The 26,403-nt window shown below is 35.4% G+C and overlaps 1 protein-coding gene across 2 annotated transcripts in view; it reads left to right on the top strand.

The window, feature by feature from the left end:
• The first annotated feature begins 19,207 nt into the window (after positions 1-19,207).
• EPHA6 (EPH receptor A6) overlaps positions 19,208-26,403 on the top strand; it is an 884,276-nt gene continuing 877,080 nt past the window's right edge. For both annotated transcript variants that reach the window (XM_047099574.1, XM_047099573.1), the window contains exon 1: positions 19,208-19,586. In XM_047099574.1, the coding sequence (XP_046955530.1) occupies positions 19,208-19,586 (379 nt within the window). The remainder of the gene's footprint in view (positions 19,587-26,403) is intronic.

Below are 26,403 nucleotides of genomic sequence, written 5' to 3'. Positions count from 1 at the left end.
CCACTGAGTCCATGAGTGTAAAGGAATGATTGCTTTATGCCACTAAGGTACAAACAATGAAAAAGTGGAATATTAGGAGTGAATTATACACCAGCGCTCTATGTCTCCCACGTGCAGCAAATATATCTTAAGCTTCAAGTGGTCTGATGGATCTTTCTCAACTCGTACCAACCATTTTATCTTTTTTTTTTTTTAATTTTTTTTTCAACGTTTATTTATTTTTGAGACAGAGAGAGACAGAGCATGAACGGGGGAGGGGCAGAGAGAGAGGGAGACACAGAATCGGAAACAGGCCCCAGGCTCCGAGCCATCAGCCCAGAGCCCGACGCGGGGCTCGAACTCACGGACCGCGAGATCGTGACCTGGCTGAAGTCGGACGCTTAACCGACTGCACCACCCAGGCGCCCCCAACCATTTTATCTTTGCAGTAAGACGACAGATGTCTTCACAAAGGTTTCATCGTAAGCTTCCTTCTCAAAACCTTAAACTTTTTTCTAACAGATGGGTCCAAGGGACAAGAGTGGATTCATGTAAAGTTCCTTTGTAAATGTACATAATAATCTGTCTTTCCTAATCTTGGTATCTGTTCACTGTCAAAATGTCAGTTTTAACATTTGTTATACACAGTATAAACCATCCATAGAAGTTTGGAGCAAAGATGAGAGATGTCTTCCTGTGAGGCTCCAAAGACAGGTTTTACACCATGCCCACAGAGATCAACAATAGCAATATAGAACCAGGAAACTCAGGGGCCCACCTCTAAAGAAATAAAATTGAATTTCTAAAGAGGATAAGGGTCCTGAAATGGGTTTTGTTTCCCTAAGAGTAAAGGGTTTATTATTCTAGCATGAGGATGGAGTAAAGTCTAAGTAGCCTGACTGCTTTCTGCCCAAAGTAAACTTTCAGTCAACCCATAATGCTGAAGAGAGACCTGATTTGCAAAAAGAATTAATATAAGAGAGATCCACAGTAGCTAATTTTATTAATTAGTCATTCCTTTAGAAATATGAATGAGAGCAAAATAACTAGTCTTTTAAAAAAGTTTTTATTTAGGGGTGCCTGGGTGGCTCAGTCAGTTAAGCGTCCGACTCCAACTCAGGTCATGGTCTCACGGTTCAGGAGTTTAAGCCCCGTGTCGGGCTGTGTGCTGACAACTCAGAGCTTGCAGCCTGTTTGAGATTCTGTGTCTCTCACTCTCTTTCTGCCCCTCCCCCGCTTACACTCTCTCTCTGTCAAAAATAAATAAAAACATTAAAAATAGTTTTTTAAAGTTTTTATTTAAATTTCAGTTACTTAACTTACAGTGTACTATTAGTTTCAAGTGTACAATAAAGTGATTCAGCACTTCCATACAATACCTGGTGCTCATCACAAGTGCAGTCCTTAATCCTAGCACCGATTTAACCCATTTCCCCCACCCATCTCCCTTCTGGTAACCATCAGTTTGTTCTCTATAGTTAAGAATCCATTTCTTGGTTTGCTTCTATCTTTCTCTTTGCTTGTTTGTTTTGTTTCTTAAATCCCGTACATGACTGAAATAATATGGTATTTGTCTGTCTCTGACTCACTTAATTTGCTTAGCATAATACTCTCTAGTTCCATCTGTGTCATAGCAAATGGCAAGATTTCATTACTTTTTATGACTGAGGTTATATATATAACCTCTTCTTTGTCCATTCATTGGTCAACGGACACTTGGGCTGTTTCCATAATTTGGTTACTGTTGATAATGCTGCTATAAATATTGGGGTGCATGTATTCCTTTGAATTAGTATTTTTGTATTCTTTGGGTAAATACCAAGTAGTGCCATTGCTGGATTGTAGGGTAGTTCTATTTTTGACTTTTTGAAGAATCTTCACTGTTTTCCAGAATGGCTGCACCAATATGCATTCTCACTAATAGTGTAAGAGTGTTTCCCTTTCTTCATATCCTTGCCAATGCACACTGTTTCTTGTGTTGTTGATTTTAGCCATTCTGACAGGTGAAGATGATATCCCATTGTAGTTTTGATTTGTATTGCCCTGTGATGAGTGACATTGACTATTGTTTCACGTGTCTGTTGACCATATATATGTCTTCCTTGGAAAAATGTCTATTTATGTGGTCTACCCAATTTTTTAATTGGATAATTTGGCTCTTGGGTGTTGAGTTTTATAAGTTCTTTACATATTTTGGATACTAATCATTTATCAGATACGTCATTTGCAAATATCGTCTTCCATTCTATAGGTTGCTTTTTAGTTTTGTTGATTGTTTCCTTTCACTGTGCAGAAGCTTGTTATCTTGATGTAGTCCCAGTAAGTTTATTTTTGCTCTTGTTTCCCTTGCCTCAGGACACATATCTAGAAAGAAGTTACTGCCAACTAGTCTTTTATGGAAAATGAATCTCCACTTCCATACTTTCCCTCCAAAAAGGGTAAGTTAATTAAACAAAACTGGTGATCTTGGAAAATGGAGATATTTTAAGATTATGTAATTGTTATTCTTTTAAAGAACTGTTCTGACAACACCAGCATCCGTTTTTTTTTCTTCTTTGAGAACCACCCCTCGACTACTTTTAATTTGCATAGTCCTCAAGGTGATTAATCTACCCCCTGCTATTAGGAGTAGACATATGAACTATCCAAACTGTGAGAATTCTGAATCCCTTTGGCAATGGTAATTTAAAATTTGTCTGTATGACCAAAGTTGAGCTAGTAATAGCCAATGAATGTCATTCTCCTTTTCTGGTTAAGACAGTTGGAAACAGATTTCTGTTATTTGAAACCAAAGAGGTCTGATTCATAGATTACTCATCATTATCAAAGAAAATATTACTATAGAAAAACAAAAAAACTGAACTTTTATTAAAAGAGACTAATCAGACATTCAGAAAGTTGTGGGTATTAAAAATAATGTTATTAAGGAAGTACAAAAGTGAGAGGCAGAGAGTTCAGGAAGAAAGAGTTTTGGAGAAGGAGTTAAGATGGGGTGGAGTAGGGGAACCCTAAGCTTGTCTCATCCCTTGAATACAGAGAGATAAATATCAAATGATTCTAAACACCCAAGAAATTGATCTGAAGACTGCGAGAACAAACTGCACATATACAGGTGCAAAAATGGCCACATTGTGGAAGGATCTAGCTATTTTTAACAAGCAGGCAAAACAAACCTAGTTAAAATTTTCAACAGAGCAGACAAGGTCCAAATACCCCCCACTGCAGGCAAGGAGAAACTCTGCAGAGGATTAATCTGAGGGAAGGAGCATCCAAAGCATAATAGCAGAGTGGACACCATGAAACACCTCCTGAAGCCCCAGGCCCAAGACAGTAGAGGACCTCTTCTTAGTATGGCCATTATTCTCAGGAGCAGGAATATAACAGATTTTCCTAACAATTACACACACATACAAACATTGACCTAGACAAAATGTCATGTCTAAGGAATTCACTCCAAAAGAAAGAGCAGGAAAAAGTAGCAGCCAGATTTAATCAATATAGATATAAGTAAGATGCCTGAACCAGATTTAAAACAGCAGTCACATGGATACTAGCTGGGCTTGAGAAAAGCATAAAAGACACTAAAGAACACCTTACTGCAGTGATAAAAGAACTAAAAACTACTCAGGCCAAAATAAAAAATGCTGTAACTGAGAGGCAAACCGATTGGTGGAATGGCAACAAGGATCGATGAAGTAAAGGAATGAATCAGTGATATAGAAGATAAAATTATGGAAAATAATGAGCTGAAAAGAAGAGGTAAAGATAGGTATTGGATCATGAAAGTAGACTTAGTGAACTCTGTGACTCCTTAAAGTGCAATAACATTTGTATCATAGGAGACCCATAAGAATAAGAGAGAGAAAAAGGGGGCAGAAAGTTTATTTCAGCAAATTATAGTTGAAAATTTCCATAATCTGGGGAAGGAAACAGACATCAAAATCTAAAAAGCACAGAAAACTCCAATTAAATTCAACAAGACATACAAGGTACCTGGGTGGCTCATTAGTCAAGTGTCTGACTCTTGACTTTGGCTCCGGTCATGATCTCATGGTTCGTGAGTTTGAGGGCTGCATGGGGCTCCACACTGAACGTGCAGAGCCTACTTGGGATTCTGTCTCCCATTCTCTCTGCTCTCACTTCCACTTGGTCTCTCTTTCTCAAAAATAAATTTAAAAAAAATGTAAAAAATTCAATAAGATATAGAAACATAGACAAATTCACAAAATACACAGACAAGGAAAGAATCCTGAAAGCAGCAAGGGAAAAAGTCCTTAATGAACAAGGGAGGACAGATCAGGTTTGCAGCAGCTCTATCCACAGAAACTTGGAAGACCTGAAAGGAGTGGCATGATATATTCAATTTGCTAAGTGGGAAAAATATGCAACCCAGAATACTTTATACAACAAGGCTGTCATTCAGAATAGAAGGAGACATAAAGAGTTTTCCAGACAAATGAAAACTAAAGGAGATCATGATCACTAAACCAGCCCTGCATCATATATTAAATGGGTCTCTTTGGTTGGTGAAAAAAAAAGATTAAGAGCAACAAAGACTACAAAGGAACAGAGAACGTCACCCAGAAACACCAACTTTACAGGTAACAAAATGGTACTAAATTCATATCTTTTGAATAATAATCAGTTTGAATGTAAATGGACTAAATACTCCAATCAGACACATAGTGTATCAGAATGGATAAAAACAAGATCCATCTATATGCTGCCTACAACAGACTAATTTTAGACCTAAAGACACCTGCAGATTGAAAATTAAGGGATGCAGAACCATCTATAAAGCTAATGGATGTCAAAAGAAAGCTGGAGTAACCATACTTATATCAGACAAGCTAGATTTTAAACCAAAGACTGTAACAAGATATGAAGAAGGGCATTATATCATACTTGAGGGGTCTATCCATCAAGAAGATCTAACAATTGATATTATTTTGATAATATTTATGCTCTCAACTTGAAAACACACAAATATGTAAACCAATTAATCACAAGCATAAAGAAACTCATTGATAATAATAGCAGGGGACTTTAACACCCAGCTTACAGCAGTGGACAGGTCATCTAAGCAGAAATCAACAAGGACATGGTGGCTTTGAATAATATACTGGGTTGGATGGACTTAACAATATATTCAGACATTTCATTATAAAACAGCAAAATACACACTCTTTTTGAGTGCCCATGAACATTCTCCAGAATAGATTACATACTGGGTCACAAATCAGGCCTTAACAAGCACAAAAAGGCTGAGATCATACCATGCATATTTTCAGACCACAATGCTATGAAACTTGAAATCAACCACAAGAAAAAAATTGGAAAACCCTCAAATACATGGAGGGTTAAAGAACATCCCACTAAACATCCTACTAAAGAATGAATGCATTAACCAGGAAATTAAAGAAGAAATTAAAAAAAAAACCCTCAAATACACAACCTAACCTTACACCTAAAGGAGCTACAAAAGGAACAGCAAATAAAGACTAAAGGCAGCAGAAGAAGAGAAATAACAAAGATCAGGACAGAAATAAATGATATAGAAACAAATAAAAAACAGTAGAACAGATCAACGAAATTGAGAGCTGTTTTTTTGAAAGAATTAATAAAATTGATAAACCCCTAGCCAGACTTATCAAAAAGCACAGAGAAAGGACTCAAATAAATAAAATCATGAATGAAAGAGGTGAGATCACAAACAATACCACAGAAATACAAACAATTGTAAGAGATTTTATGAAAAATTATATGCCAACAAACTTAACAATTTGGAAAAAAATGGACAAATTCCTACAAATAAACAAACTATCAAAATTGAAATGTGAAGAAATAGAAAATTGATAACCAGCAAAGAAATTGAATCAGTAATCAAAAATCTCCCAACAAACAAAACTCTAGGGCCAGGTGGCTTTCCAAGGGAATTCTACCAAACATTTAAAGAACAGTTAATACCTATTCTTCCCAAATTGTTCCAAAAACTAGAAAAGGAAGGAAACCCTCCAAACTAATCTATGAGTCCAGAATTATCTTGATTCCAAAACCAGACAAAAACCCCACTAAAAAATAATTACAGGCCAATATCCTTGATAAACATGGATGCAAAAATTCACAAGATATTAGCAAATCGATTCCAACAGTACATTAAAAGAATTATTCACCATGATCAAGTGGGGTTTATTCCCTGGTGCAGGTGTTTTTGCAAATCAATCAACGTGATACACCACATTAACAAAAGAAAGGGTAAGAACCATATGATCCTGTCAATAGATGCAGAAAAATCATTTGACAAAATACAACTTCCATTCTTGATAAAAATCCTCAACATACTAGGGATAGAGGGAACATACCTCAACATCATAAATGTCATATACAAAAGAACCACAGCTAATGTCATCCTTAACGGGGAAAAACTGAGAGCTTTTCCACTATGGTCATGAAGAAGACAGGGATGTCTGCTCTCCCCATTACTATTTAACACAGTACTGGAACTCTTAGCCTTAGCAATCAGAAAAAAACAAAACCAAAAACCAAAAACCAAAAAACCTTCCAAATCAGCAAGCAAGAAGTAAACTTTCACTGTTTGCAGACCACATTATAATCTATGTAGAAAACCTAAAAGACTCCACCAAAATTTGTTAGAGCTAATACATGAATTCAACAAAATTGCAGGATACAAAACCAATTGTACAGAAATTAGTTGCATTTCTGTGCACCAATAATGAAGCAGCAGAAAATGAAATCAAGGAATCAATCACATTTACAAATACACCAAGTTCAATAAGATGCCTTGGGAAACCTAACCAAAAAGGTAAAATATCTGTACTCTCAAAACTATCAAACACTTATGAAAGAAACTGAAGAGGACACAAAGAAATGGAAAAATATTCCATGTTCATGGATTGGAAAAAAACAAATATTGTTAAAATGTCTATAGTACTGAAAGCAAACTATCCATTTAATGCCATTGCTATCCAAATACTAAGAGCACATTTTACAGAGCCAGAACAAATAATTCTAAAATTTGTATGGAACCACTAAAGACTCTGAATAGACAAAGCAATCCTGAAAAAGAAAAGCAAAGCTGAATGCATCATGATTTCAGACTTAAAGCTTTATTACAAAGCTGCAGTGGTCAAGACAGGCAAAAAACCATACACATTGATCAATGGAACAGAATAGGAAACCCAGAAATGGACCCACAACTGTAAGGTCAACTAATCTACAACTAAGCCAGAAAGAATACCAAACGGTAAAAAGACAGTCTCTTCAAATAATGGTGTTGGGGAAACTGTGTATCAACATGCAAAAGCATTAAACTGGACCACTTTCTTACACCATACACAAAAATAAACTGCAAATGGATAAATTACCTAAATGTGAGACAGGAAACTATCAAAATCCTAGAGGAGAACATAAGTAGTACCCCCTTTGACCTTGGCCATAGAAACTTCTTACTAGACTTGTCTCTAGAGGCAAGGGAAACAAAAGAAAAATGAACTATTGGGACTTCATCAAGATAAAAATCTTCTGCAAAGTGAAGGAAACAATCAACAAAACTAAAAGGCAGCCAATGGAATGGGAGAAGATATTTGCAAATGACACATCTGATAAAGGATTAGCATCCAAAATCTATAAAGAATTTACCAAACTCAACACCCAAAAAACAAATAATCCAGTTAAGAAATGGACAGAAGACATAAATGGACATTTTTCCAAAGATTTCTAGATGGCTAATAGTCACATGAAAAGGTGCTCGATATCACTCATCATCAGGGAAATGCAAATTAAAACTACCGTGAGATATTGTCCTACACTGTCAGAATGGCTAGAATCAAAACAATAAGAAATAAGTGACAGTGGAGATGTAGAGAAGCAAGAAGCCTATGCACTACTGGTGGGAATGTAAATTTTTTAGCCACTGTGGAAAAAAATATGGAGATTCCTCAAAAATTAAAAGTAAACCATGATGGGACACAACCTCATAACTGTCAGAATGGCTAAGATTAACAACATAGAAAACAACATGTTGGTGATGATGCACAGAAAGAAGAACATTCTTACACTGTTGTTGGGAATGCAAACTGGTGCAGCAATTATGGAAAACAGTATGGACTTTACTCAAACAGTTAAAAATAGAACTACCCTAGACCCAGGAATTGCACTACGAGGTATTTACCCAAAGGATACAAAAATACAGATTTGAAAGGGTACATACACTCCAATATTTATAACAGCATTATCAACAATAGCTAAGCTATGGAAAAAGCCCAAATGTCCAACAGCTGATGAATGGATATAGAATAGGTGACATACACACACACACACACACACACACACACACACACACACACACACATACACACACACATAATGGAATAGTACTCAGCCATCAAAAGAATAAAATCTTACCATTTGCAAAAATGTGTGGAGCTAGAGAAATAAGTCAGTCAGAGGAACACAAATACCATGTGATTTCACTCCTATATGGAATTTAAGAGAGCCAAAGCAGATGAACATATGGGAAGGAAAAAAAAGAGAGAGAAGGAAGCAAACAAACCATAAGAGACTCTTAATGACAGAGAACAAACTGAGGGTTCGTGGAAGGAGGTAGGTGGGAGGATAGGCTATATGGGTGATGAGCACCAGGCGTTATATGTAAGTGATGAATCAATAAATTCTACCCTTGAAACCATTATTACACTATATATTAACTAACTAGCATTTATATACAAATCTGAGAACAAAATATTATTAAACTTTTATTAAATTAAATATTAAATATTAAAAAATATTATTAAACTTTTAAATTAATAGGAAGGAGAGCCAATAAGTTCTCAAAAATTTGATCAAATAGAAAAAGAATTGTAAAATATGATTGAAAAATTAATAGACATAAAAAAGGAAACCACAAAGTCCAAAATCTATATAACAGTATACCAAAGAGAGAAAACAAATAAAAGAATGTGTGAATAGAATATAACTAATAAAATAACATTTCCCAGAGACAAATATAGATGTTGTTTTTAAAAATAGATTTTATTTTTGGAGCACATGGGTAGCTCAGTTGGTTAAGTGTCCAACTCTTGACTTTGGCTCAGGTCATGATAGGCTTTCATTGTTTGTGGGATCAAGCCCCGCCTTGGGCTCCAAGCTCATAGTGCGGAGCCTCCTTGAGATTCTCTCTCTCCCTCTTTCTCTGCCCCTCCCCTGCTTCTGTGTGCTCTCTCTCCCTCTCTCTCAAAATAAATACATAAACATCTAAAAATATACTTTATTTTATAGAGCAGAAGGTACAGAGATTTCCAATTATCCCTTTCCCCCGGCACACAGTTTTTCTATTATTAACATCTTGTGTTGGTATGATACACATATTATAATTAATGAGCCAATATTGGTACATTACTATTAAATAAAATTTATAGTTTATATTAAGTTCACTTTTTGGTTGTACAGTTCTATGGTTTTGATAAATGCATAAAGGTGCCATTATTGTTATTATTTAAATTTTGAAAATGAGCAGAAAGAATAAGAAGAAAAGTTCAATTCTCAATAGACTATCTTGAATTTAGGAACACCAAATATAACTGGAAGATCCTTACCATTTTCAAAAAGAGAGAAAAATGGAGGTTAGATTCATTGAAATGAAAATCACTAACATCAAATATTAGCAATCATAGGTGACAATGGAGCATGATTTCAAAATTTTGCTAAGAAATAATTAGACACTCAGCCAACCTGTAAGAAAATAATAAAAATTTTCTGACATATTAGAGTAGAATATTTTTTTCAAAAAAACATAAAGGTCTGAGTTTATTTCCCATATGCTCTTTTAAAAGAAATAAGTTAAATTGGTGACAGACTATAGGAAAACATATTTTAGGCCACATGGAAATATTATCATTAAATTTAAATATTAAAATAAAGGATTGAACTATTTTTAGAAGTCCAATTTAACAAATGGTTTTCTAGCTTTGAAATAGGTCAGTACTAGATAAATCTTACTGATGATTTAAAGAAGACAATTTTTATCAACAAAGAAAAAATAACCTAGTAATTTGAAAAACAAACAGGAAAACAAAAATGTTTAAACTAAACTCATTTGACAAATTAATACATAGAATGATACTGTAAAATTAATGAAGTCCTAGAGAAGTTTTTAATCTGAGCCACTAGATCAATATGCTGGCACAGGATTAGTCCTTAAGTTTCATTTCATTCCCCCTAGATGTAATCACCAATGTTTCAGCGAATAATACTTGCATAATACTATAATCAACACAGTGTATTAGCATAACTGATACTGAAAATATGGAAAAGTTAGTCATAGTTACTAAACAGAATGTATATGTTTTAATTAAACCTTTGGGCTGTAAAACAATAATGGTAATGGTTATGATCATAATAAGAATAATAATGCTATATTTGACAAGGTTATGGTAAAGAGACAGAAATGTAAAAGGATATATAGACTGCTCATTTCAAAACTTAATATTTGAGCAGCCAAGAGATACTGTAAATAAAGAAGAATTAAAGATCAGTGGAGAAGTAATTTAACAGTATATGGACACAGAGAAAAATAGTAAAGAAGTTAGTGTAGGTAAGCTTAATTCCACATTTTCATAGCAGAGAGTTAAAAGATGCTTTTTAAATTTGATAAATTAAAAAAAAACACTAACATTTTACCTAGAGCTTCACTATCCAATACAATAGTTACTAAGCCACATGTATCAAATAAATTTATATTAGTTAAAATTAAATAATTTACAATGTATTTCCAGGTTACATCAGCCATATTTCAAATGCTCAGTAGTCACATATGGCTAATGGCTACGCTTTTTGGGGAATGCAGAATAGAACATTTCTCTCATATTGGAAAGTTCTTTTGGAAAACACTGATTTAGAATAATGAAAATAAATACCAGAAAACAAAATCCAAAATACGTAGATGTGTTAATCACAAGGATTGGGTCTAAGAGTTGAAAATCGTTAGAGATTTTTAATTTTATATACAACTGGGGAGTTTAGATTTGTATTTACATATGGTTATATTACTTTTAAAATAACAAAAAGTATAATAAAAATGAATAATCAACACAATTTATAACTCTCCCAAAATGCTTGTTATTAATTTTTAATAAATTAAATTGCACTTAAAGCCACATGAATAAGTAATGATAGATATAATTTTTTTAGGAAATACTTGGTATCAGCCAAAAAACAGATTGAATGCAAAGAACATGAGCAAATCCTCAGCTACTTATTACCTGTGTAACTCTGGATAATTTATCTTTCAAGCTTCACTTTCTCAAATGCATATCATTGGTACTGTTATCGTTGAGTTGTTGGCTGTTGAGAAAATAGAACAGCATGGCTCCAATTGCTTCCATTTCTCCTTTACATTTTGTTTTTTGAGGGAACAAATAAAGATCAAAATTGAGTTATTAGGTTAGTTGTATCAGGTTAGTATCTGAAAGGAGGGATGGTACACAAAGGAAGTATTTAAAGACAAGGTAAAATAAATGTATTCGCTTAAATTATTTTGCATTTTTGCCTAGATTTTATAACAGAGAGTCATTGCCTTATTTTTGCCATTGTAGCATATTAAGATTTTCTTTAGCAAAAGCATTGCTGAAGGAAACATTCAACAAAACTAAAAGGCAACCTACAGAATGGGAGAAGATATTTTCAAATGACATATCCAATAAATAGTATCCAAAGTTTATAAAGAATTTATCAAACTCAACACACAAAAAACAAATAGTACTTGGATAGTACCTGGCACACAATAAATACTATGTAACTGCTTTCTAAGTAATAGAAAAATTAATACTTTTTATTTATTATATTGCAAGATGACATTTTTATTGGATTTTCTTTTTTCTTTTTTTTTTAATTTTTACTTTGGTGCTTATAACAAATTAAAGTTATAGAAAGATAGCATCAAGTAACAACCTTGATATGCTAAAAATGAAACAGTGGTGAACAGATTCTCAGGCTTTCCTATGAACCCTCATATTTAAAAAAAAACTACTAACATGAAAATGGTACCTGACATTTCTACATGCAAATTTAAAACTAAAGAAGAAGAAGAAGAAAAGCCCCGTAACACAAAGACAAACACATTATCATCTAAATGCAAAAGTCTTGCAACTTCTTTAACGAATTTCTGGCTAAGGATATTAGTTTTGGAACCTCCACTACTGTTACTGAGTCCCTCAGGTTACTGTGATCTTATGAAACCCTGGCAGTTTAACAGCCACAATAGGCATAGCAGGGTTGATGGCAGCTTCTGAATCATTTTTAGAATGTTATCATCTAGCAATGCAGACTAGGCACATTGGCAAATAATTCTATTCAGAATTGAAATATTTTTAAATAATATTATGGTTTTCCATTAGGGTGACTATTTTTAATGTCTTTGACCAACTCAATGTAATATACAAAAAGCACATCATGTCAGGCTAGCTTTGAAGACAATGTAAACCCATGTAGCAGCAGAGTTATTGTTCAAAGTGTGCTTCATTTTAGTTCATGATAAACATGACTGTGGGGCGCCTGGGTGGCGCAGTCGGTTAAGCGTCCGACTTCAGCCAGGTCACGATCTCGCGGTCCGTGAGTTCGAGCCCCGCGTCGGGCTCTGGGCTGATGGCTCAGAGCCTGGAGCCTATTTCCGATTCTGTGTCTCCCTCTCTCTCTGCCCCTCCCCCGTTCATGCTCTGTCTCTCTCTGTCCCAAAAATAAATAAACGTTGAAAAAAAAAATTAAAAAAAAAAAAACATGACTGTGTGTCACAGAATTGTTGTAGTAAGAATAGGCTTTTCTTGTAAAAAGTTGTACTGTGCCTATGCAATGTTTACGTGGTTTTCAGATTCCTTTCTTATTTTCCCCAATAGTAAACAAGCAAACAGTGAAAATAAACCTATATATAGAGAGAATAAAATTATACCTATATCTTCATATAGATATAGACATATATAAAATATGTGCTATCCAATGTGGTAGCCACTGCCATATATGGCTATTTAATTTTAAATTTATTAAATTTAAGAAAAACTAAAAATGCATTTACTCAGTCATTTTAGACCACATTCACATACTGAAAAGCTATATGTGAACGTGGCTACTGGCTACTGTATTGAACAACACAGATACACAAAATCTCCAACACTGCAGTAAGTTCTATTAATCAGTTATTAATATCTCAATTGTTTTAGATAAATCATATATGACCTTAATATTTTAACTTGTACATATTCTCAATAAACAAGAAACTTATTTTTTTTCCCATTGGATAAAAATACTCAAAACCAAGCATGAATATACTTATGATTTTTTATATATTTACAAAAATTATACAAAATAAATCAGGAAGAAATAAATCAATAGTCTTTGACTATACATTAATAATAATCAAAGTCAACTTAGTTTTTATGTTTTTTTCATTAGTATGTAAAATTTTATTTTTACCTCTAAAAATAGCAAAGATACTACAATTGAATTCCAAATACTATGAACATCCGTATATTCAAATACTATGGACCATTAATAGAATTTAACAGTGAAATACCAGAGGAGTCTCACATTGGCTCTATATTGGAATTTAGTTCCTGAGTAGCAAAAGCCCATTTTTATAACAACTCAGAATGGGCACATCTTACACGCAATATATGTATTTCACATATAGTAAGTTATAATGTTATAATGACTCAAATATTTAATGATCTTTAACAAACAGAAAAAGGAAAACTAGATACTTTTTAATAGTTGAAATATGTAATATTCAATTATCTTTTATGAAAAATTAATTAAGATGATAAATTTGACTCAAAAATAAATATAATTAGTGTTTAAACACACAGTTATTTAGCACATATTTTTTGTAGACATGTAAAAGAAACATTCTCTGCTTTAAAAACTTTTTGAGGTTCTTGAGAAGGCTGTATATGTGTATCAAAGTTAGACAAAAATGTGAAGAACCATAAGTTAATTGTCAAGTGATTGGTATAAGTGAGTTACATGGAATTTTTAACCATCTAATAATTATAAGATGATATTGAGAAATGTTTATATTCCCTATAAACATTTGAACAGCCATAGTAAAGAAACATACTATGAGAAAATTTCTAAGCCTATTTTGATAGACTAATTTGAATACATAGATATTAATAGCAGTATTCCTGTAATATTTTATCTTATTTGTTAAGATGGAAATAGGTATATTTCAATATATAAAGGTTTTTTAAAGTTTTACTTTTAGTTTTACTTCTATAATTGGTCTCTGGGTGGTATTTAGAACATGCTCTTTAATGGTATTTATTATAATTCAATAAAAATGAAGTTTTTCATTCAAGTGGGCATGAAAGAAAAACTGAATTAATATGTTACTAATAAAACTGAAATAATTTAAAACAAACTTTTAAAAATTCTCTACATAATTTGGGTAAAATTAATTTTTGTGAATATCTGATGTCACAGAGCCTATTATTATGTAAACCTCATTAAAAAGGCAAGTAAATTGAATCTAGTTGACTTATTTGGCCATTCTGTAGAGCCTTCAGTATTGTAATTGATAGTAGTAAAAGTTCATGTACTAGCTTTCAAAGGATGAAACAATCTTTACCAAAAGTTTAACTCAAGCAAAAGTAGTAATGGTAGAGATCCATGCTTTAAAAGGTGAGGGTATGATTCTTTTCCTCTTAACTAAAATAATGTGAAACTCTATTATGGGGTAATAGATGCCTTGTAATGGAATAATTCATATGTCTGTGACTGCAATATAATATAAGCTTCCAATTGTTAGGAACTAAATCCAAATAATCCTTGTACCTTCCCCATAATGCTTAGCACAGATGCACATGGAAATCTCACGTGGTAAATGTTACTGAATTACAGTAGTACTAGAGAAAAGATTTTTAATGAATTGCAAACACATTAATATATATATACATCATATATATTTAATAAAATGTATGTATATATTTAATATATGTATATATTATATATATGATGTATATATATTTGTACATATATTTTCTCTTATTACAAAATTCCAGACAACCTAAAAAGAAAAGGTAATATCAGAGCAAAATAAGCCAATGTGTTTTATGTAGCCTCAAGTTGATTTATTTTCTGTGAAGTTTTTAAGATTTGATATGCTTAACAAAAAAGTGAAATAGCCAGCACTGCTTTTGAATGTCTTCTTTCAGAAAAATATTAACTATCTCCTAATATCAAAGAAATATTTCTGAAGTGTATTTTCCTTCTGATTACATATTTTCTTAAAGTAAAGGGCCTCAGATTAACTATATTTGACTTTGTGGATTTTTTTTTTATTTTAGTGGTCTGCATTGTAGAACATAAAACCTAAGCTTTTAATTAATTTATACTTTAAAGTTAATGACATGACAGCAACAATACTTTTCACAGCATGTCTCTAAATTTTATATTAACAAAAAAGACTTAGACAATTGTACCTATTCAAAGTACTAATCTTCTAAGACTTGATGTTTTGACATACTTGAGAATCAACACTTTATTTATGTAGCTTCTACCTTGACCTTAGAAAATGTAAATTACAGATATAAATGGACTAATTTACTCTTCTACCAGGATAAAATACCTAAGATTTTCTCAAGCCTTGAAACATGCTGAGTATTAAACATTATAATCCTTTTTTTCCTCAAAGAAATTAATTGCAGGTTAAGTCTCTTCTCCTTTCATCATTTTAAAAAGCAAATAGTATTTTTGAATACTATTATTTCTACTATAAAAGATAGCTTATACTAGTTTTTAGTGTTATTTACATATATTTTTAATTGAACTGTGGTTAACATACAATATTATATTAATTTTAGGTGTGTAACATAGTGATTTGACATTTATATACATTACGAAATACTCACCATGGTAAGTGTAGTTACCATCTATCACCGTACAAAGTTATTACCATATTATTGACTACATTCCCTATGCTGTACTTTTCATCCCTGTGATTTATTTATTTTACAACAATTTTAAGTTTATACCTCTTAATCCCCTTTACCTCACATAGTCTTTATTTAATAAAAATTTAATCATTCTTACCTGAATCCAGACCAGGTATATGTACCATATATCATGAAGAACAGCAGTCTGAAAGAATACAAAAGAATTCTGAATATAGTACTGAAAAATGAGACATGAATGCTTTTCTGAATATGGGTATGATTCAAACAGACAAGTGCAGATAAATCTACATGAATATTGCATCTGGTTCACTGAGTGGCTTATAATTTTGAAACTGTCACATGTCAGCAAATACATCAACACTGCTGGAAAATCAAAAAGGAACTACATTTCTGTTAAGTGAAATTGCCTCCCCCTCACATAAGATAACCATGAGTATATTTTAAATAAAAAGTTAGCTTTTAAAAATAAATAATTTTTACTTATATTATCATTAACTCTTTTCTGAGTGAAGAGAACTGACCACATAAAAGAGATCAACAAATGTTTCAGAATGAATATCAATATACACATTGTGTGTGTATATATGTGTGTGTATATAAATATCTATGTATTTGTATGTACATATAATGTAGCACAATGGTCAAATAGTTATGGTAATTCTTTTGGAATATCACTAGTCAAAGGTCATGATAACTGCACTTCAATTCATGTTCTTTGAGTTTTTTTTTTTAAGAGGTCGTTATTTTCTAGACATGCAATTGACAATATCTAAATATATGAAGCAGTTTTTATTTTAATATTGATAAAAGTCTTGTAATGTTTTTCTTAAAAATCAAAACCAGAATATAACTATCAATTATCTGACCAGAAAGTAATATGCTTCACTATGACTTATTTACACAAACAAAAATTGTGAATTGCAGATGAATTGTAGGTAGGGGTAAAGATCCAGTTTAAAAATTCAAATCTAACTTTAAAAAGGTCATAGAAGTCTATTCTTTGGCAATAAAGAGATTGTTTAAACAAAATATCAGCATAATGAATCATTAACACTTCTAAGACTATTTAGACATAACGATTTATATTATAATGCAGCCTTTTAGTTTTACAGTTGGCAAATTATAAACTGAATTTGCAAATGCCCATGTGGTCAGTCAGTATCAGTAAGAGTGGTAAAATCAAATTTTACTCCTTTAAGTACCAATACATAAACTCCATACTTGGATATCTTTTCAGCAGTGATTTGCATACGTTTAAACTGGCATGGACACCTTTAAAGAGAGGCAGTGTTTGAATTCGTAAGGAGAGTGAAAGTACAGTCACCAATCAGAAACCTTCCTTACATTCTCAAAATCACTTGCATTTTACATTTCTCTCCACGCAGCTGAATTAGACGTGGGGCCTCTTCAGCCACACTTCCCTCTGCTTCCTGTAGACTTTAGCCAATAACTGAACTTCAACTACCATATGTGATACAAACATCGCAGGGTGGAAACACATCGAATGAGGATCCTTTCTCTCCCAGAATTCCGTAAGCGTCAAACGCTGATCCTTTGCTCCTTCATCAGCTATTTCCCCAACACATGCCACTGTGCCATTTCCCTCTGCCCACTTTGAAAACATCGTCTACCCTTATAAGAACACTGTTTTCTCCGCTCAGCATTCTCCATTGCCATAAATACGTTCTGAGTTTTAAGGAGGGCTTTTCAAGCTCACTCGACTGTGACAGGCTAAGTCCCTTCAAGAAAGAAGATGATGATGCTAAAGAATAACAGCAAATAAAGTATTACAGAACCCCCATGCTAGCAATATGGGTTGCTCTGCGCCACCCTATAAAAACGCATTAAGTTTAGTCTGAGAGCCTTTCCTCCTTGCTTTTTTCTTCCTTGTGTGAGCAGTCGCCTCCACCGGCGAGCAGTGGAGGCATTTTTGTTGTCGACTAACCCCCTCTAGCGCCGAACTGGCAGCATCCGAGCCGCGGCTGCCAGGCGGGCCGAGCGCAGGGCTTGGCGGAGCTCAAGAGAGCTCGCGGCTCCGGCCCTGCCCTCTGCGCCCGCCGCGGCCGCGGGGCGAGGGCACGAGGGCCACGGACGCGAGACCTCTCCCTGTTAGCACTGCGTGTTGGCCCGGCCCTGCGCTGAGAGCCGCGTGATCCTACCGAGTCGCCAGTGAGTCTGCGGCTTCGCACCGACTCGAGCGCCGGCGGGGAGTGGGTGCCGCGAGGGGGCGGCTTGCGTGGGGAGAGCAGTCCGCTCGCCGCGCACCCGGCGCCGCCGTGGATGTTGCCGCGCGCCGCTCAGCCCTCGGGCTGCTTGGAGCGCACGGTCCGACGCCGCCACGCCGGGGGAACGCCAGGAGCGCTCCGAGCCCCCAGAATCCCAGCGCCCACGACTGCGACAATGCTTGTGACCTCCACCGCGAAGTCACCGCCGCACAGCAACGCGAAGACCTCAGTGAGCCCCGGCGCCGGGCACCCGCCCGTATCCAGCCTGATGTGACTCTCCTCAGCTGCTGGCTCGCTCTTTTTTGCCTTACTAGGACCTGAAGCAGCGAAGGAGGCCACAAAGTTGAGGCGCTCGCCCTAGTGGGCAAGTTTGGGCGACCCGAGCGGTTGGAGTGGTCGGCCGCCGCCAGGCTCGCCCCACACCGGGAGCGCCTGCCCACAGCACTCACCCCCTCCAGCGGCGGAAATGTGGAGAAATCAGGGAGAAACGGTGTCAGGGGCTGATTAGCCCCAACACGCTCGGCGCTGCTGCCGCGAAATGGGAAGCAAAGTGTTGGGGGACTAAGTTCGGCCTTAGAAATGCCCGGAAAGAGGCTGCCAAGGCCGAGGCTCAGCGCGGACGCGGCGGAGTCGGAGGTGTCCGCTGTGCTAGCCGCTGCCGTTGCCACCTGGGCGAGGGGCTGAGGGCGCAGCGCGCACGTAGCTCTCTCGTTCGGACCACTCGCGGCCCCGCCGAGCCACTTCGCTTCCTTAGCTCTCGCCACACCGGCCGAAGGAGTGCCCGCGCGGTCCCCGCGCCCCTTCACAACTGCTGCGCCTCCTGCTTTTGGCTCTGCAAGTGCCCACTTCAGTCCGGAGAGGCGCTCGGGCCGCCGAACTGCCCGCCGCACCTGGTCGTCCCTCCCCCCACTTCCCCCCCGTGAGGCGCCCTCCCCCGCCCCCTCGCTCCCCTCCTCCAAACCACAGCCCGAGCTCGCTCCTGCGCGCGCGCTCTCCCGGGCCCAAGTGAATAGTCCTCGCGCGAGCGGGACACGGTGGTGGATGCAATTCCGCTCCCTTACTGCCGCCAGGAGCTCCCTGGCGCCGCAGGCAGCGTCCTCCTCCGAAGCAGCTGCGTCTGCACCTGGGCAGCCTGGACCTTCGTGCCCTGCCCCCGGGGCCTCGCGCGGGGGGCGCCCCGGGACACCTCCTGAGGGCCGGGTGGAGGAGGAAGAGGAGGAGGAAGAAGACGTGGACCGGGACCCCTACCCTACGCAGGACACCTGGTCCCGCTGCTGTCACTTCTCTTTAAGTGGGAGAAGAGAGCCGGGGAGAGCCATGGGGGGCTGCGAAGTCCGGGAATTTCTTTTGCAATTTGGTTTCTTCTTGCCTTTGCTGACAGCTTGGCCAGGCGACTGCAGTCACGTCTCCAACAACCAAGGTAAGAGACGGGGCGGAGAAGGGGGAGGGGGGCGGGAGGAGGCGGGTACTCTGACGACCGGTGCATTGGTCGCCTCCTGCAGGTAACTTTGTCCCGGGGTAGGCTTCTTCGGGTTCGCCACATGAGGAGGTCGAGGTTGTTGTCCCCTTTACCAGAGCGCCAGGAGCGGCAACCTCCCGAGTTGCGGTCCCTTTTGCTCCCAAATGTCTTTAAACGGATGTGTGGGCATCAGCAGCAGTTGGGTCCCACCGCTGGCGGCCGCGGGACCGCTCCCCGCAGCGCTGTCTCCCCAGAAGGTCAGGCTCCGTGGCATACGCTTAATGGACTTCTGGCTCTTCGCTGGCTAACGGCGCGGTTACTCGTAGGTTCTCACTTGCTTTCGTGAAAGCGGATAGCTCCCTCTGTACCCTGTGACTAAATACCAGCCTTGTGCCTGTGGTAGCTATGTTGCCCTCGCCCAGCCGCAACCCCTTTAGCCCATCCAGACCGAATGTAGACTTGTTGGAAATTATTCCTGGACCAGATGCCCAGATTTTTGTGGTTTCTTTATTGCCGTGACGAGGCGGGAGGGGGGGGCGGGGGTCTCGGGGAGAAAAAACGTTAAGTGTGAATTTCCAAGTTGTGAATATCCTACTCGTAAAGTGGAGCCACTGACAGATTTTTTAGGAGGAAGACTTTGGTAGATAAAGTGGTAAAGTGAAACTGTATAGTGTGTGAAAAGTGAAAGTCAGGTTTACAGAATGGAAAGCACTGAGAATTCTTGAACATTTTCTTTCCTTCTATTCAGTAGTCTTTATGAGACATACCTCACTGGATATCTGCTGTGAATATTTAAGGTTCTGTAAAAATATCACCTGCATAATCTAAATTCCTTGAACTAAGTGGCGAACAACCATAAAAGTTTTCCAGCATGTACCTGGCTGGATGTTCTCATTGGCGCCGTGATGACCATCAATATGTCACCTGTTATGTCACACGTTTCTAAAGACCTCAAATGTAAAACTTCAATTATAGTTACAATTTAACATCTAAGGCTTTGAAATAATTTGCAGATATAAAAATGGAGGTCAGATGATATGAGTGTGCACTTGCTTTGTGAGGATGAGAAGGTAGAGAGAAGGCAAGTAAAACAACACAGCCTTCTTTTGTGTCATAAACATATGACCATTTTATTTTATTTGGAAATATAATTATTCGGAATAAGAATTCTGTTCTTATTTATACAGCTGCTACTTTTGACAGGTTTTCCTAATTATTTGTTTTTTTTACCTGCCAGATTGAAATCATACATGCATATGTAAATTTGGAAATCATACATAACTGTCATGCCTTTGAAGATCTGTCACAAAAGTGCCACCTATAGTACAATACTTGCCTGTGTTGGTGTATACCTTCACACACATTCCTCATTTGTTGTCAAGGGCAATTGGCATTAAATATTGAAGGAGTAGTTACTTAATATACCTCTGTAAGAATAGAAGGTTGTAAAAAATAGCATAAAATTATTTACTTGGACTTTTTTTGTGGGAAGACAAAAACAATTTTTAATGATCAGAAACAGACATTTATATCATAGTATGTGTTAATATTTAGTATGTTAGTATACATGTCTTTAGTAGCCACAGTAGACTCATTTACTAGAAATATTTAGCAGTTATTTCCATGCAATCATATCCCTAAATCAACATTTAGTTTTTCATTAAGTATCTATGATATACCAGTTACCATACTGGGCCCTGGGAAAACTAACATAAATAAAACACATATCAGAATCTCCAAGTGACTAAAGTGCCATTCTACCAAAATGTGTCAAGTGTTAAAATGCCACCTTTCAGATATTCATATTAAATTTAAGGGCATTGAGGAGTTATTTGTTAACCTCTTGCAGTAATTTTTATTTTTTATGAGTTTCCCATACTTTTTAAATACATTTTACCTAAAATATTTACCAAATATATGTATTACATGTGTGTTTGTGTCAATTAGCTTAACGTTTGTGAACATTACTTAGTTTACCCATCAGTTAAGGAGGATCTTAATTTGAATTTTTATTATTATAATAGAAACACAGGCTATGCATAAGATTGCACTTGAACAATACTGTACCTAAAGGCTAAGTTGGATAAAATTTAGAGTTCTTCAACAGAAGATTATAGAGAAATATGCTCAGATTTTTTTATCAGACACAAGTGATTGCTTATAAAATGGTTTATACAGCCTAATTCATAGTGATTAGAAATTAAGCCTTATGTTACTTTAGGATAATATTTGAATACTGAAATCATCACACTAATGGTTAATAAAATGTCAGACTTCAAAATGTTATTAACATTTTGGAGATTTTTTTTAATTTGTAGTTTCATGAATTAGATAACATGAATCAAAACGTTCCTTAACAATTTTTAACATTGAAAATATGGGGCATTACAGTATGTGTACAATATAAAAAGAATAATGTGAAACATAAATTAGATTTGTTATACACATGATAGTAAATATTAGTAATATGATTAATATTTAATTTTAAGGAGGTAGTATTTACTTTCCTAGTAATTTGTCTTATAATGGAATTTATATTTTATTTTAAAAATTTGTTAGGGTAAAATTTCATTTTTATATAACTTGTCTTCTGATTAAGGATATTTACAAAGTAATTTTTTAAATGTTATTTATATATTTTTACCAAATTATATAAAATCTTCCGTGGTGAGTAGATTCACCTTTCCCTCTCCGTTTTTCTATTACTTAGCCATGGTAAAATGATGATAATGACAAAAAAGTGAACTACTTCATTTTTAATATGATGCTTAACAAGGTACTGAGAGTAACTTGACTATAGGAAGCATCTCTTGTCCTTTAACTGGATGTGAAGCTCTGCACTATAAAGACAAAATAAATCAATTTGACGCTCTCTTCCTATTACCTAAACCTCCTTGAATCGATCAGAAAGTAGAGTTGCTTCCTAGATCACTTCATCTGATTAAGTAAGTGAAAACATGATTTATGTTCAAATTTCTCATATTCCATTAATTTTCTCTGTATTTAAAACCACAATATTTATTAAGTAATACCAATTTTAATTTAAAAATAACATTTTATCTTCTTTATAAGCTTTATTTCTGTACTGGGCATTTAGGTGAATATAAAGCATAATCTTATTTCATATGTAAGTAACCATGTCTATCAATTACAGTGGTTAGTAGCCACCAGGGGTCCATTTATTCGAAGATTACTCTGTTTTAGCTAATAGTACTGTGTAGCCTAAAAGTGTTGATTTATTTCTCAGATCATGTTTCCAAAACTAATCAGAGACTAAAGTAATTGATTAAAGCAAAATATGGTTCGCATACAAGAGTCTAGTGAACTCATTTTACTACAAAGGTTGTGTGAATTGATCTTTTTTTTTTCCAGGATACTTAGGAAAAATTAAATAAACAAGCAAAACAGTAGTCTGACTCATTACTATCACTGAATTCCTTAATTTGAATGAATTGACTGTAAAATCCCCTGAGTTGTATGTGAATACACGTTAACATACCTGAGCAGAAAAATATCGGCTTAAGAAAAGTCATAGCCTAAAATTAGTTGAACTTCCATTAGTATTGTTCACAAACTGTAAAAGTAAATATTGTTCTTATAGAAAGGGATGAATTGAAAGTTTTTTAGAAAGTTTGAGTGAACTTTATCAAAAATATTAAAAACTTTGTTAAATAAGAGAAACTGGATGATTTACAAAGTATGTTTCTAAAAGACCTTTCACCTAGATAAAATTCATTTGCAGGGGTAAGCTGTTCATGGTTGTAAAGGGGCAGGAGTTTGTAATCACATGCCTTCTTATTAACTATAAGTATAAAAACCACCTAAAGTGTAATTTTATAATACATTTACAAATTAGAAAAAATCATGTGTAATTAGTCATTATGATTAGTACTCAAAGTAGAAAGATAAAATGTCATTGATATGTATTGATCATCTAAGTATTGTTTGCTCTGGGTTTGGGATAAAAGTGTATCTAAAAACTTTTTCATGCACAAAAGTTATACAGTGTTCTTTAAGGGTCTCTTTAAAGTAGAAGTAACATGAATAAAATGGTTTTATTTTGATTTTCCTAAGAGGAAAAAAATACATATCTAGGGGACAAGACAAAATTAATGTTTCCATTACATCTTTTAATTTTTTTTTAATATTTTCAAGCTTTTCTGTATGGAATTTGTATTACTTTCATGTTACAAAATTAAATATTAAGAAAAATATTAGAGTAGAATCCTTCTGTTTCTTCACTCATTATTGCCAGTATAAACTAGTACAAAAGGCATTATGTATTTCTTGTATTTCCTTCTCCTAAGATCTTTCCCCATCAGAGGCACCACATCTCAGTCAGTCTCTACCTTTATTCACACACCCGAGTACTTCAGGGTACATACTGCATTTGTCCCAGATAGCAAGAGAATGGATTGTATTTTATACTGTACATCAACCAGACTCCAGCAGTAATAGAAGTTAGCAGTAATAGAAGTTTCTTCTTTGTGTTTGACTCAACATTTTTTGGAAGCGTAAATATGATAGAGATCAATACATACAGTTAAGTAATCAAAATGGGTTGACTTTGCCTAAAGTACAATATAATCCAACTAAATTTGTAAAGAAGGATTAAGTTGTTTATACATCTACCATGTTCCTTTCTAAAATAAAAAAAAATGTATTTGAAGTGTGCAATATAATTTGATATACTATGTCTACAGCATTTTGATCAACTTATAATTTCATTAGACTGGGGAAGTGACATTTGAGCCAAATTCTAGGGAGAAAAAATGTAGAAGTATGGAAGGGGAAGAATTGCATTCTAGGTATAGAGAACTGCCTTGGCAGTGATCTGGAAACAAAATGAGCTTGACACATTTGAAGAACGGAGTCCTGTGTGACTGGAGTTCACTGAAAAACAAGAGAGTAGCACAATGGGCAGTCTGAAAGATGGCTAGGAACCAGATCCCACAGAGAAGAAAAGGAGTCATGGTAATGAGTTGTGTTTTAATAATATTCTAGGTAAAATGGGAAGCTTTTGAGAGATTTTAACCAATTTTCATTTTAAGAACATTATGGCTGATGAGCAAAGAAATGATTGGAAGATGGCAAGAATAGAATTAGGGGTCTGTTGCAGTTGTTCAGGAGAGGGGTTATGGTGGCCTGGCCTAGAGTGGTGGTAGCAGAAATGGGGAAAAGAAGACGGATTTGAGATCCATTTTGGAAGTAGAATTTGTGGAACCATCTTATCTTTACAAAGAAATAAGTGTAGATATTCAGCATTTATATCTTTTTTTTTTTTTTTTTTACCAAGGGGCCCAAACAAATTTTTCATTACTCCCCATAAAAATTACCTTGCCATATAATTACTGATACTTGACAGGGATAGGAGGGGTGGTTATATGATATTCTTGGGGGCAGGAATGAGGGAAGGAACATACTTTCCACTAAGCAATGGTAAATTGCATGTCATTTAACAAATTTCTCTGACCAGTTAATTATCAATTGTTTGAATTCCCTTTTAATAATATTATATGGGTGCTGTTATTAAATATATAGAATCATAAAAAGTCTTAACAGTCCTATATATTTAGTCTGCATTTAGAAAATTCATACTCTGGAGAAGCTTCATTTAAACATTTCTAAATATTCTTAAATATATATTCAAACATAGTAAATCTTAAATTTTACTTTACTGCTTAAAATTTTCTGAAAAAAAGGCTACTATTACAGTTATTTCCTTTCAGTAAACATTTTGACTTATGTAATATACAGCCTCAGTTTTCAATGATAAATATTATAACTGAAAGGAAACATCCACTCTTTAAAAGATATTTATTGAAGGCCTTCTGTTTGATAGGGTGTTTACTTGCCATCTATAATGGATAAAGGAGAAGTTTCCCTTCCAAAGAATATGACCCAAGGAGGAGTTTCCAGTCTCTTTCCAGATCTGGCAGGAACATTTTGTTTCCTTAAAATGAGGTACAAAAGCGATTAGAAAAACTTTGAAAACACGTTTGTTATGTGATAAGGTATAGCAGTACTGACAATAAACCCTCAGAACATTTATATATCATTTATTTGAAAGTGATATCTAAGATTACATTTTATCTCAAAATGAGTCACTCGATAATCATTAAGCATCTCGCTTGTGTCAGGAATTATGCTAGGTTCTGAGGCTACATTGATGATTATAGTACAGTCTCTGTTCTTTAGAAGCTCAGTCTCCACTGTTGATGTTGTATATCTTTGAATCATCTTTAATTACTTGGTGATTTTTATAAGATGAAGAATTTTGTACTAAATGAGATTATGAGGGAGAGAGGGAAGGGAATAAAATACTATCAACCTTTTTATGCATTTTACTTGTAAAATTGCTTCACAAGAATCTTCTAATGTTTTATGATGGGTATATATTTAATTATATAAGAAAAAGCATAAATATACATCTTAAAAATATATTCATGGTATAAAAACATATTTCACATACCTAATGGCTTTCCACAGACATGTGGAGTGAGCTTTTGTTCAAGCTAGCATATTTTGTTTTTTTAAGGTGGACTAATTATTGAAAACTGTAATTTATGTTGAAGATGCCAGTTTCCAGTTTCAGATAGGAGCAAGCATACCTTTTAATTGAACTTTGAGTGAGAATTAAGGTTAAAGTGTGTATTTTCAGTCCATGTCCTGAAAAATACTTCAGCTACTTTCCTAGGATACTGCTGAGTCCTCTAACTGTTGGCCTGTTTGATGACCTGTACTTACATAAAATTGAAAAGTCATCACTCTTCCTCAT

This window comes from Lynx rufus, unplaced genomic scaffold (genome assembly GCF_022079265.1).
Source record: "Lynx rufus isolate CCGP_SWC_20201006 ecotype Redwood Valley unplaced genomic scaffold, mLynRuf1.p SCAF_5, whole genome shotgun sequence".
Classification (NCBI taxonomy): domain Eukaryota; kingdom Metazoa; phylum Chordata; class Mammalia; order Carnivora; family Felidae; genus Lynx; species Lynx rufus.
Note: the sequence above shows the minus strand (reverse complement) of the source record. Positions and strands in the feature narration are given on the sequence as shown.